We start from the raw sequence: 12,657 nt of genomic DNA, 5'->3' as shown, positions 1-12,657 counted from the left end.
CTACCTCTGCCCGCCTGGTGGTCCGACGCACGAAAGGTCGAAAAACAAAAGCACAAAGGTTCTCGGTTCAGGCTTCTCACTCAGAACTGCCGAATCTCTGTCCACATTTAAAAAGGGCCTGAAAACTCACTTCTCCCGTGATCCATTAAGTTCACATAATGTGTAAATGTTCACGCACCATAACTTTGAGACCATGCCTGTTAAACAATGGCTAAACCTTCATGCAGCTAATTATGTGTAACATAAATGTTTATACATATATATTTTTTTTAATTAACAGGAAGACGATTAGGAATTGTCAATATTCAGATTTTATGCAACTACTCATATGATTACATTGGCTCATTTGGTGGAAAATTAACTGTACTTTACAATCACGTCTGCATTTAAGTCTCTTTCTGCTAATGTAATGCACACACTGTACTTTCTATGAGGTGTGCGTCGCTTCGGAGAAAAGCGTCTGCTAAGCGAACACGTGTAAATGTACACGAAGTAGGAGTGAGCTGAATTAATACGGTCCCAAAAGCCCCTTTCATTTGGGTGTGTTTCGCTGCAAAAACAAGTCACTTTAAACTCACAGGCTTCACAGAAACTGAAGATACAATTAAAAATGAAACTTGGAAATACTCGCAACCTTCAAAAATGCGTAACTCAACCATTCGTAACATGAGGTTCCGGTGTATTTCTCTGAGGAGTTCTCCAGTTAATGTAAGTGCTACCTTTTGAACTCATTTATTAACCAAATCGTGATTAACCAAAAAATTTGACATCACACACATTATTTTTATGCTTTCAAAGCACCGCAGCCTCTCCACCAGTTTATTCAGCATAAAAGTACCTTCAACTTACAAGCGCAATAAAAGGACACGGTGCGCCGTAATGTTCCTCCACCACCACGTTCAAACCACAGTCTCAGTTTGTGATGACAATAGGCAGTAAACAAAGAACGTGTTACCGGGTGCACGACACATCAAAGACCCCAAGGCTGTCTCTGCAATCGAACCCACAGCCCTGCAGGCGCTCTACATTCCGGTCCTTTGAGGGGGGTCAGACCTGTCTCGTAGGGAGACACGATTCCAGGCTGTGATGAGAAAGCCCCCCGGACGGGGGGTCTCCTGTTCTCCTGCTCGGTGCTGTAGAACGAGATCTCTGGCAGGGAGAGATTGGGCTGGACGGTGCGCTCAGGAACACTGCTGCCTTCCATTAGAGGGATGCAGGGCAGGGAGATGCCAGCTGCATGGGCACCGCTCTGCTCTGAGAACACAGGTCACCGCAACAGCCAGCAAAGTGCTGAAAGACAAAGAGCTCTACGCAGAGGGCTTCCATATGAAGTCCCAGCAGAAACCCTGCTTTCATATACTTAAGTCCTTCAGCAAAATTCTAGTGTACATTTCTGCAGTAAAACATCCGGCTGTATAAGCTGGGGGGGGGGGGAACTATTTTGCCGTGGAGGAAAGCGTCAGCTAAGGAGGAACATGATAAGTAAGAGTCCATCGGAGGGAAAATTCCTTAAGCTAGTGCTTCCCAACAGACAATCCACCACGGGAGGAGAACGGAGCGCTTAACTGAAAGATGGCTTCAATAACACCGTTCTGTTTGTGAGACGCACCATCGATGGACAACCTGTCTTCCTTGTTAAGACAATATGAAACAGTTCCTCCGTTCCAAGTAGAAGTGTATGTGATGAGGCCCTCGGAGGAAACCGCGTGACCGTACGACACGCTTCGAGAGCCCGCTCTGCGTACGCAATAATCCAGAGCCCAGAGCGCCACAATTCAATTCCATTCAATTTCAGCTTTATTTACTTTTGCACTGCACCCTCCCCAACACGCTGCCTCGGGGCGCCTGACACAGGACGGCGCAAAAATACAGGATGACGTGCAAGCCAGAGCATGAGGATTAACAGAGAGAAGCGAGAAACAAAGAGCAAGCAGTAGCTCCTGGGCACCACACCGCTGCGGGTGAGCCGACTATTTCATCAACAGCCTCCAAAGCGGTGGGCAGGTGTCCCAACTCCTGCTGTCCGGTTCAATCCGTCACACTTTGCATGTCACCTTCCTCTACCTCTCCACGCGTTCACCCCTTTTTCCCACCTGGCTTCACCCCGCTCCTTCTCCAACAGCAAGTGAGCAAAAAACATGCAGAAGACCGAGGGACCGCTGCGAGTCCCCGGAGCGCACGGCCGTCCGAATGCGTCTCCATAAAAGCCATTTCCGACACGGCATCCGGGAGAGAAGCGGAGTCGTTTTGCCGCGCCGTGCTAATTAGCGTCTCCCAACAGACCTCCCCTGTCTGTCCCTCATTGCTGGTCCAATTACTGCTTGACAGATCTTGTTCTTCTGAAGGCCAACTCAGTGGGACCCAGAGCGACACAGTGCAGGCGAACAAGGACTACCTGTCCCAGTGCGCGAGCGTGTGTAGGCGGTTCCCGTTGCCAATGCGATTTACAGCACAAGAACTTCCTTTGAAATGAACGGTGCGCATGCCATTGAACTAGCACTTCAAATTATCATGGTGAAAAGAGGGTCTCTCTTTAGTTCACCAGGGCTTAATTAACTGAGTAAGCTAATAAAGAACTGACTAGAGAGATGACAGCATTCTAAGCAACTCGACAGATTCTGCCATTAATGAAAGAAAGCCAACCGAATCAAACATGAAACGAGGTATTGTCCTTAAGCGCTCGCTTACTGTTGTGTGTAAGAAGGGCTGTGTACCCGCAGGTCCGGCACCGAGGAAGTACCAACCGTAGTTACCGTAAGTCCGTACGAAGGTGTGGTTAGCGCTGCGTATGGAATGGCGAGCCGGACTGGCCGCGACACTCACCTGTCCTGTACAGGCTTGTCCCCGAGCATCCAGCGGACAGAGGGGGTAGGGTATCCCATCACCACGCAGGGCAGCAGCACGTTCTCGCCCGCCGTCCTGGTCACGGCCTGCGGCTGCCGGAGAAACACCGGCTTCCTCTCCACCACCTCCGGCTCTGTTTGCGGAATATTCCTTGATTTAGTATTGCGCCAGCAACTGTACCCATTTATACAAAGCCATGTTTTGCTGGAAAAACTCACAGTTGCAGTACAGCGCAGTCACAGCTGGATCTGAACTCGTTATGAGTGTGTCCCCTTAACCAACGCACCACATGCTGTTCTCATACATACATACACAGACACACACGCACGTTTTTTCCCCCCTCCAGTAATGACTACACTATAAATAAAGAAAAAAGGAGCACGTTTTGAAGGCTGCTTTGGGCTCTGTGTCATCAGGCTCCAAAAGAGCTGTTTTTCTATTTCATTTTCATCAAGGCCCTCTCCTCAGTACACTCCTACAGCCACCAATTCCCACAGAACCTTGAAGTCCCTGCCGATGAATAATATATTTATGTTACCGTGAACAAGTAAATATCTAATTCCTCACACTGATGTCACTAGATCACAAGAAATTGAGAAAAAAAACTGCAACCATGGTGCCTCCAACACAGTAAGGGGCAAAAAGAAACGCACAACTTTCTTTTACATATTTTTCTCAACTCTCAGGCTAAGAGCTGAACAGTTTGTGTTCATAAAAGTGCCATGGAAAATAACGGACGTTCTGGCATCCGCAGGCTGAGCCAGTGCTGAGTTAGTCTTGTCGCTACTGAATTACAGCCCAAACAAACCCAAACGGTGCCGTGTCACTAGGAGTCCAGAGCTGCTTCCTCTGATCTTGCTGGAAGGAACCAGACAAATCATTTATGCGGCGCAGCAACAGAAACCCTACGGCCCCTCTAACTCATCTATCCTTGAAGTATCATATTCAGCTTTATATGCTGCTCACACACAGCAGGATCTGTTTCAACTCATGTGAATGACAAACTAGCACATAAGTCTTGGAAGGATGCACATGCAACTCTTGGCGGGGGTCAAGAGCACAGTATAACCTTTCGGACTCTGGTTACTGCGGTGGGCTACGGAGATGATAATCCGCAGCACCTCGAGGTCTCTACCTGGTAGCACCTGGAGCTCAGCTTCCTCGCTAGCCTTCGCAGGGCCCACGTTCTCCACCACGCAGCGGTACAGTCCCGCATCCGCTTCCGTGGCGTTGCTGATGACCAGGGCGGCACCGGGCAGCTGGACGAGCCTCTCGTCTAGGATCAATGGCTCTTTGTTTCGCTCCCAGCGAGTGAAGGGCACCAGGTCAGGGTTCACCTCACAGCTCATCACGGCGCTGTCCCCCTGGTGGACCACGGACGCTGCCGGTTGGCTGGAGAACCTGGGCAGACCTGGAAGAGAAATGGCATCCGTTCCAAAACTAAGCCAATGAACACGATCGCACTCCCACAACAAGCTGTTTGCCCCCAGAAGGACTAGACACAGAGGAAAAGGCAAAGCAGGTACCAGTTCACTTTGATGAGACGTGACACTTACATCTATTCATTTTGCAGTCACTTTTCTCAAAAAAAAAAAAAAAAAAACCATACAATTCAGGGTAAACAAAAGCGCATTTCACAACAAAGTACTTCGCATACAGACACGTGATAAATGGAGCTCGTTTCTCCGATGCCACCATTTCTGCCGCAGCACATTACCCAGGTGCCTGCCCGCCTACACAATTTACAGTCAGAGAGGAAACAGAAAGGTGATCATGACAGATGTCCTCTGACTATATGGAGCTGTTTGCAGATCAGAAGGGAGGAGGGTCAAGATATGTTTAGTCCCTTCGTGACCGCTGGAAAGAATTCAGCAGTTGTGAGGAACAGACAGTCCTTATTACTCCATGTCAAAGCCCCTTATGAGTGGGACCACCAAGCTGCCAGAGGTGGAGGAGTGTAGCACTCTAGCTGGGGATCAGCGAGTGATCAGGTCCTGTAGGTATCAGGGTCCCGAACCTTTGACCATGTGACAAGCCGCAACCAGGCTCTTGAACTGGAAGCACAGAGCGACAGGAAGGCAGTGCACAGAGACAAGCTGTAATCCTCCACCACATAAGAAACGACCACTTTAATGTTTTTACTGATTGATAATGTCTCTCATTGAAATTAAAGGGGAGAGCCCAGATCACAGATCGCCAGGAAATGGCTCTACGTGGACAATCACATGGGAAATGCTGAAGGAACTGCCCTTATGCACAGGATGGGCAACCCAGACTTTGAAATGTCAGCGATGCTGCTCATTTTTTTTTTTTTTCTTTTTGTTCTATCCAATCCCATAATTACACATCTAAATGAACAATCAGGCTGAATTTACTCAGGTGGAAGAGGTGCCCTGTGATTGACTGCCAAGGAAGGAAGGAAGGAAGGAAGACCCAGGGAGCAGAGAAATGGGAAGATTACGTAGCTCCGGAAACAGGGTTGCTGCACAGAGCTGAACCCAATTATAAAACCAACAATCCGCACGATTTGATTCTGTTCTTCTAAATCTCAAGGGCACCTTACCAACACAAGACTATGTGCTGAATGTGCCAAACACTCATTATAAAAGTAAATCCTTGGGCTGCTTCACATTCTTTCTGTTCTTTCACTTCAAGGTTATTTTGTGTGTTTGTAACAGTTACTTTAACACGAGTGGGGCGGGGTGCACTCCTTCCGCAACGCACAACAAGCACACAAAAGCATGCTGTATTCGGCAGCGAGACAGGAACACGCGTCTCGTGAACGAGGCCGCGACCAACACTTCCGGAGCTCCGTCTAGCCTGGTGGGTGCAGCACGGCAGGACCCAACACCGATGTTTGGAACTGTCATCGGCAGATTGGAGGGGCACTATACACTTATTCATTTAGCAGAAGCTTTCCTTTAAAACTTGAGTAACCATTTGTGCATTTCACCCACAAGGAGCTGTGCATACAGAGGGTGTCGTGCAAATTCACACAGCTGTTGGGAGGTCAGACGAGAAGTGAGCGCAAAAGAGGAGGATGGAATGGAGAGCTTTCTTCAAACATGGATGGGATTCAGCAGTTAAGAGGGACGAGGAGAGATACAGTACCACTGGTTCACACCCCTACTCTGCACCCAAGCATCTCAAGCAGGGCTGAGGATGCGAGCAGTGGGAAAAGTTAGAGGTCCGAATCTATGGACAAGGTCCCGATTGCTCCCATGTGCACTCAGGAGCACATCACGCGTTGTAGACAGAAATCCGTCGCAACAGTGCAGCGTCAGAGAGGGGACCACAGCCAACGATAAGAGCACAGCAATGAAAAGAGTCAAGAGCAGGCAACGTAGCAGCTAGTCACAGAGACCCCAGAGTGCTGCAGAAGCCCACATGTCATGTTCAAACTGCTGAGTTACACCAGCAAATATTATCCTGCTTTGTAAACTGATGGAACCATGTGCCACTTCAGTTGTAAAGCCACTACTTGGATAAGAGGAAGGCAATCAAATAATAAGAATGGTACACAGAGTAGAAACGTCGCTTTCATTTCAGATACGTAGGGTTATGTATCGCTGCAGACGAAAGAGAATAATATCTGTAAAGAAAACAGACAGGAAGTCATGCGTGGAGACGCAGGCACTTGGGCGAGTGAGCGAAAGGACCGCCGTGGAGCATTACAAACACATGCAAAATACTGCCTGTAATCTCTATCAAATCTGACCGTGAAAACCCAATAGCCAATAAGTTGAAATGTAATTACGGAAACGTAATTAAGCGTACGAGGAGCGTGTGCAGGGAGGGGGGCCGAAGGGATGGGGACGTTCGCCGAGCTCGTCTCGCCATTTGACGACACCGAAGCGACGGCGCTCTAGTTTTTGCCTGATTGGCGACTGGGAGGCTGAATTCTTCATGTCATTTTATACGCGAAGCAACGTTATAAATGGGAAACACCAAGAGCCTCTGCTGATACAATTGGCTGCTGTTAATCTCCATTGGCACCTAGGTGACAGGGCAGCTCCTCATTTTCCATGTCGTCCAGAGTAATATCCATTAAGAAGCGGCGCGCTGCCAATCGTCGCTTGGCCGCATCCGAGCCGTTCGGCAAAGATGGGACGGTACCGCGTACACTGCAGCACGGCGGATAACGCCACGGCCCTGCAGCTCCTGGGACGCAACTTCGGACACGGGATCGGTTCGTGCAGAGTTTGCATCGATTTGCTCCCACAGTCCAAAGACACGGGAAACAGGAGGAGACAGTAATTCACTACAGTGCACTCGCCCAGCACGAAAAGGGAGCGAGCGAGCGACTGGTCACAGAACGGGAGTCAACGTCAACCTGACTGCACTAACCGCACCCCACTGTCATATTAGTCACACAATACTTTGCAAGGACATGCAATCAAACCCCGAGCATGTCCACCTGGGGTACAAGAATCAAAATTTGGTACCTGGGTCACTTAAGTCCCTTACTTTGGCTTACGGGGCATTTTTTTACATTTACGAGGACCGAATTTCGATATTGCACACTTCCCGAGAGCTGAGCAACGCAGGGACAGACCCGCCACGAGGCCTTCTTCGTAGTTACAGTTGGCGTGTGTTGCGTTAGGTTCTCACCCTCCGTCACACGTCGTTCAGCATCACCTGTTAGCGTCACTAATCCCGTTACCGTCCGAACGACAATAACTTGTTCGGTGAGCGCGAACCCGTTTCCTTTCTTTTCATCCGTGTCTCGTTCGCACCCTCCCGTTCGGTCTCTCCGCGTTAACGGCCGGATTCTCGCAAATAGCGTCACGTATCGAAGTAACTTCGTCCATTTCACTGGGATTTGGTGATATTTTAGCATAACTGGGTGCCAATTGTGGGGCTCAGGAATGCATACTTTTATAACCACTGAAACTAGAAGGAATTACATCTGAGTTCCCCTTACAAAGGGCTTTTCAGGAACGCATTACCAATGTGGGGGGGGGGGGGGGGGGCTGTACTTTATCGCGCAAGGCTGTTAAATCTCTGTCGTTGTGACCTGAGATTCCACTCAAAAACTAGCCCATCCGGTGCTATGCAGGTTCCCAAGCCCGGTGTGTTTCCGCCAGCGGAGCGCAGGCTGAGGCCCTTGAGCCGCAGCGTTCGGGGCCCCGCAGAGCACACTGCAGCCTTTCAAAGCTCCTCATCAAATCTCCACATCCCCGGCTTTCGGCTACGCCGCAGCTCACATGCCCTTTTCAGAGAAGCAAAAACATTTTTAAAGGTTATCCCGCCTGCTTTTCCACCGGCGAGCAGCTTCGGTTCCCCGGCTCCGTGTCAAAGAACAGCCGCAGTTCTCTGGGTTGCGGGGAGGGCACTCCCGGAGAAATAAGCAGCATTTCTCTCCGGGTGCAGGCGGTCTATTTTACCCCACTGTTAAATCCTTGGCCAGTCCGGCATCTCCCTGGCCAGGAGGATCCAACACCAACACTTTCCTACTCATTTACTGGGGGGGTGGAGATGCAAGGGGTGCAGGACCTCACACGGTTGCAGGCAGAGGAGGCCGCTCGATGACCGTTCGCACCACTGGCTCCGGACCACACCTTCGCAGAGCTCACTGGGAACCCTGGAGTTAAAACCAGTGACAGCTGAATCACAAACAGAGGAGCGTCAGGACCGCCATCTGCGAGGGGATCTGTACGTACTGCTCGCAGGTCCAACGTAAATCAACACGTTCTCCTCTAATGCGTCGAGCTGAGACCAGCAGGCAACCGGGGAAACTCCTTCTCAAAAAGAATCAAGAGGGATCTAGAAGACCCCTGCACGCAAGAAGGTCCTCGCTCTCCCAAGCAGGGCCCAGCAGGTGGGCGGCTGCGGCAGACGCACACGTTCCGCCCAAGCGCTCACACAGCTGCCCCCTTTGAAGCGGCCGAGTCCAACGGGCCCGGAGGCTCGAGCATTTACAGGGGGACTGGCGTCAGGCTGGCGATGTTTTCTTTAGAGGGACCTGACGACTCCATACAGTGATGTTATTATGCTCTGCAGGATTGGGGGAAGCAGGGAATTCTGGGACATGGAAACAACGGAAGCAGCCAATCCGAACGCGGCACCTCATCTCTAACCGTAAAACAGAAACCGGTCTACGGGGACTCCGGTTCTCTCCACCAGGGCTGGTTACCTTCACTCTAATAAATAATCCATTCCCACTGACCACGGAAAAGTGCTCAAGGTTTCGCTCTTCCCTTTACATTCTTACCGCACAAACCTAAAGAGAGCACTGTTTAAGCCTTTAACAGCAATTAATCGGCAGTGAAATTGAACAAATAACCAGATTTAAAAAAAACAAAAAAAGCCCAGTCTGTTCCATGACAGAGTTCACTGCAAAGTCAGCAAGGCAAGACCATCATGTAAACTTTCAGGAGTTGTGCATATTGTATGACTGTTACATTTGGCAATTAATACTGCATGAGGACGACGTGGGTTTTATTTTTACTCTCCTCCAATGGCCTTGAGTAAATAAGAGCGAGAGGGAAAGGTAGGTTGCTGAACATCCACAGAACGCCCTCACAGCGCACCGAGTCGCGTATGGCTCGAGGCCAAGGACTCGTAACCTCAATACTCCCGGTTCGGCCTCCTGGAGGACCCTGCCATAGCACCCTTGAGCAAGGTACTTTACTTGAATTACTTTAGTAAAAACAACTGGCGGCATTGTCTCGCAGTCGAAGGCCCCAGGTCCGAATTCCTGCTCCAGCAGGACTATTGTACAGGAACTTTACCTGAACGCACAGAGTAAAAAACCCCAGCTGTATAAACTAGGTAGTTTAGTCTATAAACCAGGTATTTCAAGTGACTTCAGAGAAGTGTCAAATATTTGAAAACGGCAACAACCTCAACAAATAAACTGGCTATGGATAAAAATCATTACAATCAATGTTATGCATAAAACATGAAATTTAATAGCAGCAGCAGCAGCAGCAGCAACACACTTCATTGCTGCGTATCCTGTGCTGCACAGGCACTCCTACCTTCCCTGCCAAAACATATTTGCACGTGTGAAAAGACGCCTTTTGTCTTCTCTGTACGAAGGAAGGGCAGCCCAGCGAGGTGCCAGCGATGAGTGTGACAAATTGCAGGATGTCTGACAAGCGGCTAAGAGCCGTGAACATCTCTCGAACCTACAGCTCCACGATGCCAGCGCATCGTCAGCGGAATGCCTCACAGAAACAGATACAGATGTGCTTCATTTGCACAGTTGTTTATGAACGTACGTGCTGCACTCGCTCGAGCTCATTTCACGACCCGACACCCAAACCCGAGAACAGCGGTCTCTGTAAATGGGAAAAGCCATTTGATGGCGGAACTGCTAACTATTTATTCGTGGTGTTGCAGCGGCGGCATAATTTCCATTATGGTGGAGCGCGGCACTTGGGGTAAACTGATAACGGGCCACTCCGACAACGAAACAAGTGAGCGATGTCAAAACGTACTCTTTTGGGAGAGTGCCGTCACCGGCTAATGGCAGCTCGGCACAAAGGCTCATTTCGTCTCCGCGTTTAGGGAAGTGATCCGACACCAGCCTTTCGTCATGCTACCTCCATCTGTTTCATGTACGCATTTTAATTGACAAGGCCTAGAAGGTGCAAGCAGAGGACCACCGGAGCGTAGCGCTACCTGTATTTTCTACTGCGATGACAAGTTCCCCGTACGTGCGTTAAACGCTACCGCTTAGCGTTTCTCTATTTTTCCCGGGGTTAGCGCACGTACGGGGTTGCTTGTCGCGACGTGGTAGCTGAAGCTGAACTGAGCGGGACTCGTTAAACAGGAATCCACATCACGACTGCAGTCTTACCGCTATTTGTGATGCTGGAAGCCAGATGTATGAACGGAGACGGACGAGCTCGAACGCCCTTCCAGTCCAGCTGCACATTCAAACAGTAATAGTGAACGGACCGTAGCGTTAATATCATCACTTCAACTACTACGCAGCGACGAAACCCCTTAAATGACGACAGGACATCCCTGGAAGATGGGGATGTATAATGTCAGACGTACGGCAGGCTCTCTAAAACAAACACAAGCTACGTGTGCTTAAAAAACAAACGTGTCGTACAGAGTCGCACGTAAGATGGATCGATAACAATGACGAGCTGAACTGCTGGAATACAGATGGTGAAAAATTCAGAGGCTTAGATCTGTTTGATTTCCCGATCATAGTCGAATGGAGGTGGGAAGAAAAGCACATAAACCTGAAATAACAACACTGTGTCTGAGGCGGACCCAGGCTAAACATCCATCGCACGTGTCTGTCACTGGAGCTCCGGCAGCGCTGCGAGACGACAAGCCTCGCGGGCCGCAGGGAACGCTGGACTTCCTTCCAGCTGAACTGGAGGAGGATGAAGAAGAGAAAAAAAAAAAAAACTGAGAAAAACATTACAAACTCAGCCACTAACGTATTCCATTGAGCAAACTGTGAATTGTGTCATTCTTTAAATCAAGAACTCGCTCAAAGCCAATTAGCAGCTCTGGTGGAACCAAAACCTGCAAAACCAAGAGGCTTGTGAGACTGGAAGCTGCCCATCCATGGGCTTTACAGTTCCGTCGCCTCTTACTGCTGCCGACGGGTCACCGCACCTAGAAGAACACTGCAAAACATGAACAACACCCATGTACATTACACTTATGTGAAGCTGCTTACAATTATTTACCCATTTATAGAGCTGGGTTGTTTCTACTGGAGCAATTTAGGGTAAGTACCTTGTTCAAGGGTACTACATCTAAAAGGTGGGATTTGAGCATGTGACTATGGGGGCAAAGGCAGGAGTTCTAACCAATATGCTTCCAGCTGCCTTGACTATTACTTGTATAATCATTAATATTACTTGTATAATGGGGAGCTTCTTGTTATACCCTGGCATCGCGTCCGTGTGTGTCTGACAGTGGCCATACCCAGGTATATTACTCACTGGTACCCTTTGGTAGGGTGAAAGAGTTTGGATGACTGATCCCAGCGGACCTCAGACGCTGACACCGACACTGGGGTCAATCCCCAGCCGAGCGCACCACAGCGACACCCAGCTCCGGACAGCTGAGACGACGTCATACTTTACCTAGGTAACGAAGGGGCTCCAGATGAGGGCCACCACAGTGCTTCAGGTGCTGCACAAATGTGGAAGGGGAACAAGTGGTAAACACTTCCAGGAATGCTGCTCAGCTCAGAGGCTCCAGAGACCGAGGCAGAAAGTATGTTTAGAAGAATATTTCGAAGAAGCTACCGTACATTATAAAAACCATTTCCGATAAACAACGAACAACTAATAACTGACGAATTCTGGGAAATGACCCAGCAAAACTGCAGCTGACCATTTTCTGAGCTATAACCGTCACGTCGGCTTGGCAGGATGAAGGAGTCAAGCTCTGGAGGGTCAATGGTAGGAAAGTCAGAATGGGACAGGAAAGCCAGAAATGTGGTTTGGCCTGCTGCCATGAAAACCATAAACTGATGAACCCAAACATCGTGACTAAAGACTACAAGATGTTGGAGAAAAATGGAATGAAACTCAGTTCTCATTTTCAAAAAGAACTCTTTAAATTGGTTTCAACCAACTCATATATTGTAAGAAGCAGCCGGGAGTATAGTGGTCAGAGCTGCTGCCTTCGGACCTGAAGGTTGCAGGTTCAGATCCCCCTTCCAGCTGCGGTAGCCTTTACACTGAACCGCTCCAGTAAAAATAAGCCAGCAGTATAAATGGGTAAATAACTAAGTTACTTAACGTTAAGTTGCTTTGGAGAACAGCACCAGGTAAATGAATAAATGTCGAGGTAAGGTACCACGGACAAAGACATCAGCTAAACGAT

At 49.2% G+C, this 12,657-nt stretch overlaps 1 protein-coding gene across 7 annotated transcripts in view; it reads right to left on the bottom strand.

The window, feature by feature from the left end:
* The window catches only part of neo1a (neogenin 1a), a 134,414-nt gene that overhangs the window by 56,622 nt on the left and 65,135 nt on the right, over positions 1-12,657 (bottom strand). For all 7 annotated transcript variants that reach the window (XM_029256140.1, XM_029256145.1, XM_029256146.1 and 4 more), the window contains exons 3-4: positions 3,980-4,255; positions 2,824-2,977 (exon numbers count right to left, since the gene is read on the bottom strand). In XM_029256140.1, the coding sequence (XP_029111973.1) occupies positions 2,824-2,977; positions 3,980-4,255 (430 nt within the window). The remainder of the gene's footprint in view (positions 1-2,823; positions 2,978-3,979; positions 4,256-12,657) is intronic.

Source organism: Scleropages formosus, chromosome 11 (assembly GCF_900964775.1).
Source record: "Scleropages formosus chromosome 11, fSclFor1.1, whole genome shotgun sequence".
Lineage (NCBI taxonomy): Eukaryota > Metazoa > Chordata > Actinopteri > Osteoglossiformes > Osteoglossidae > Scleropages > Scleropages formosus.
Note: the sequence above shows the minus strand (reverse complement) of the source record. Positions and strands in the feature narration are given on the sequence as shown.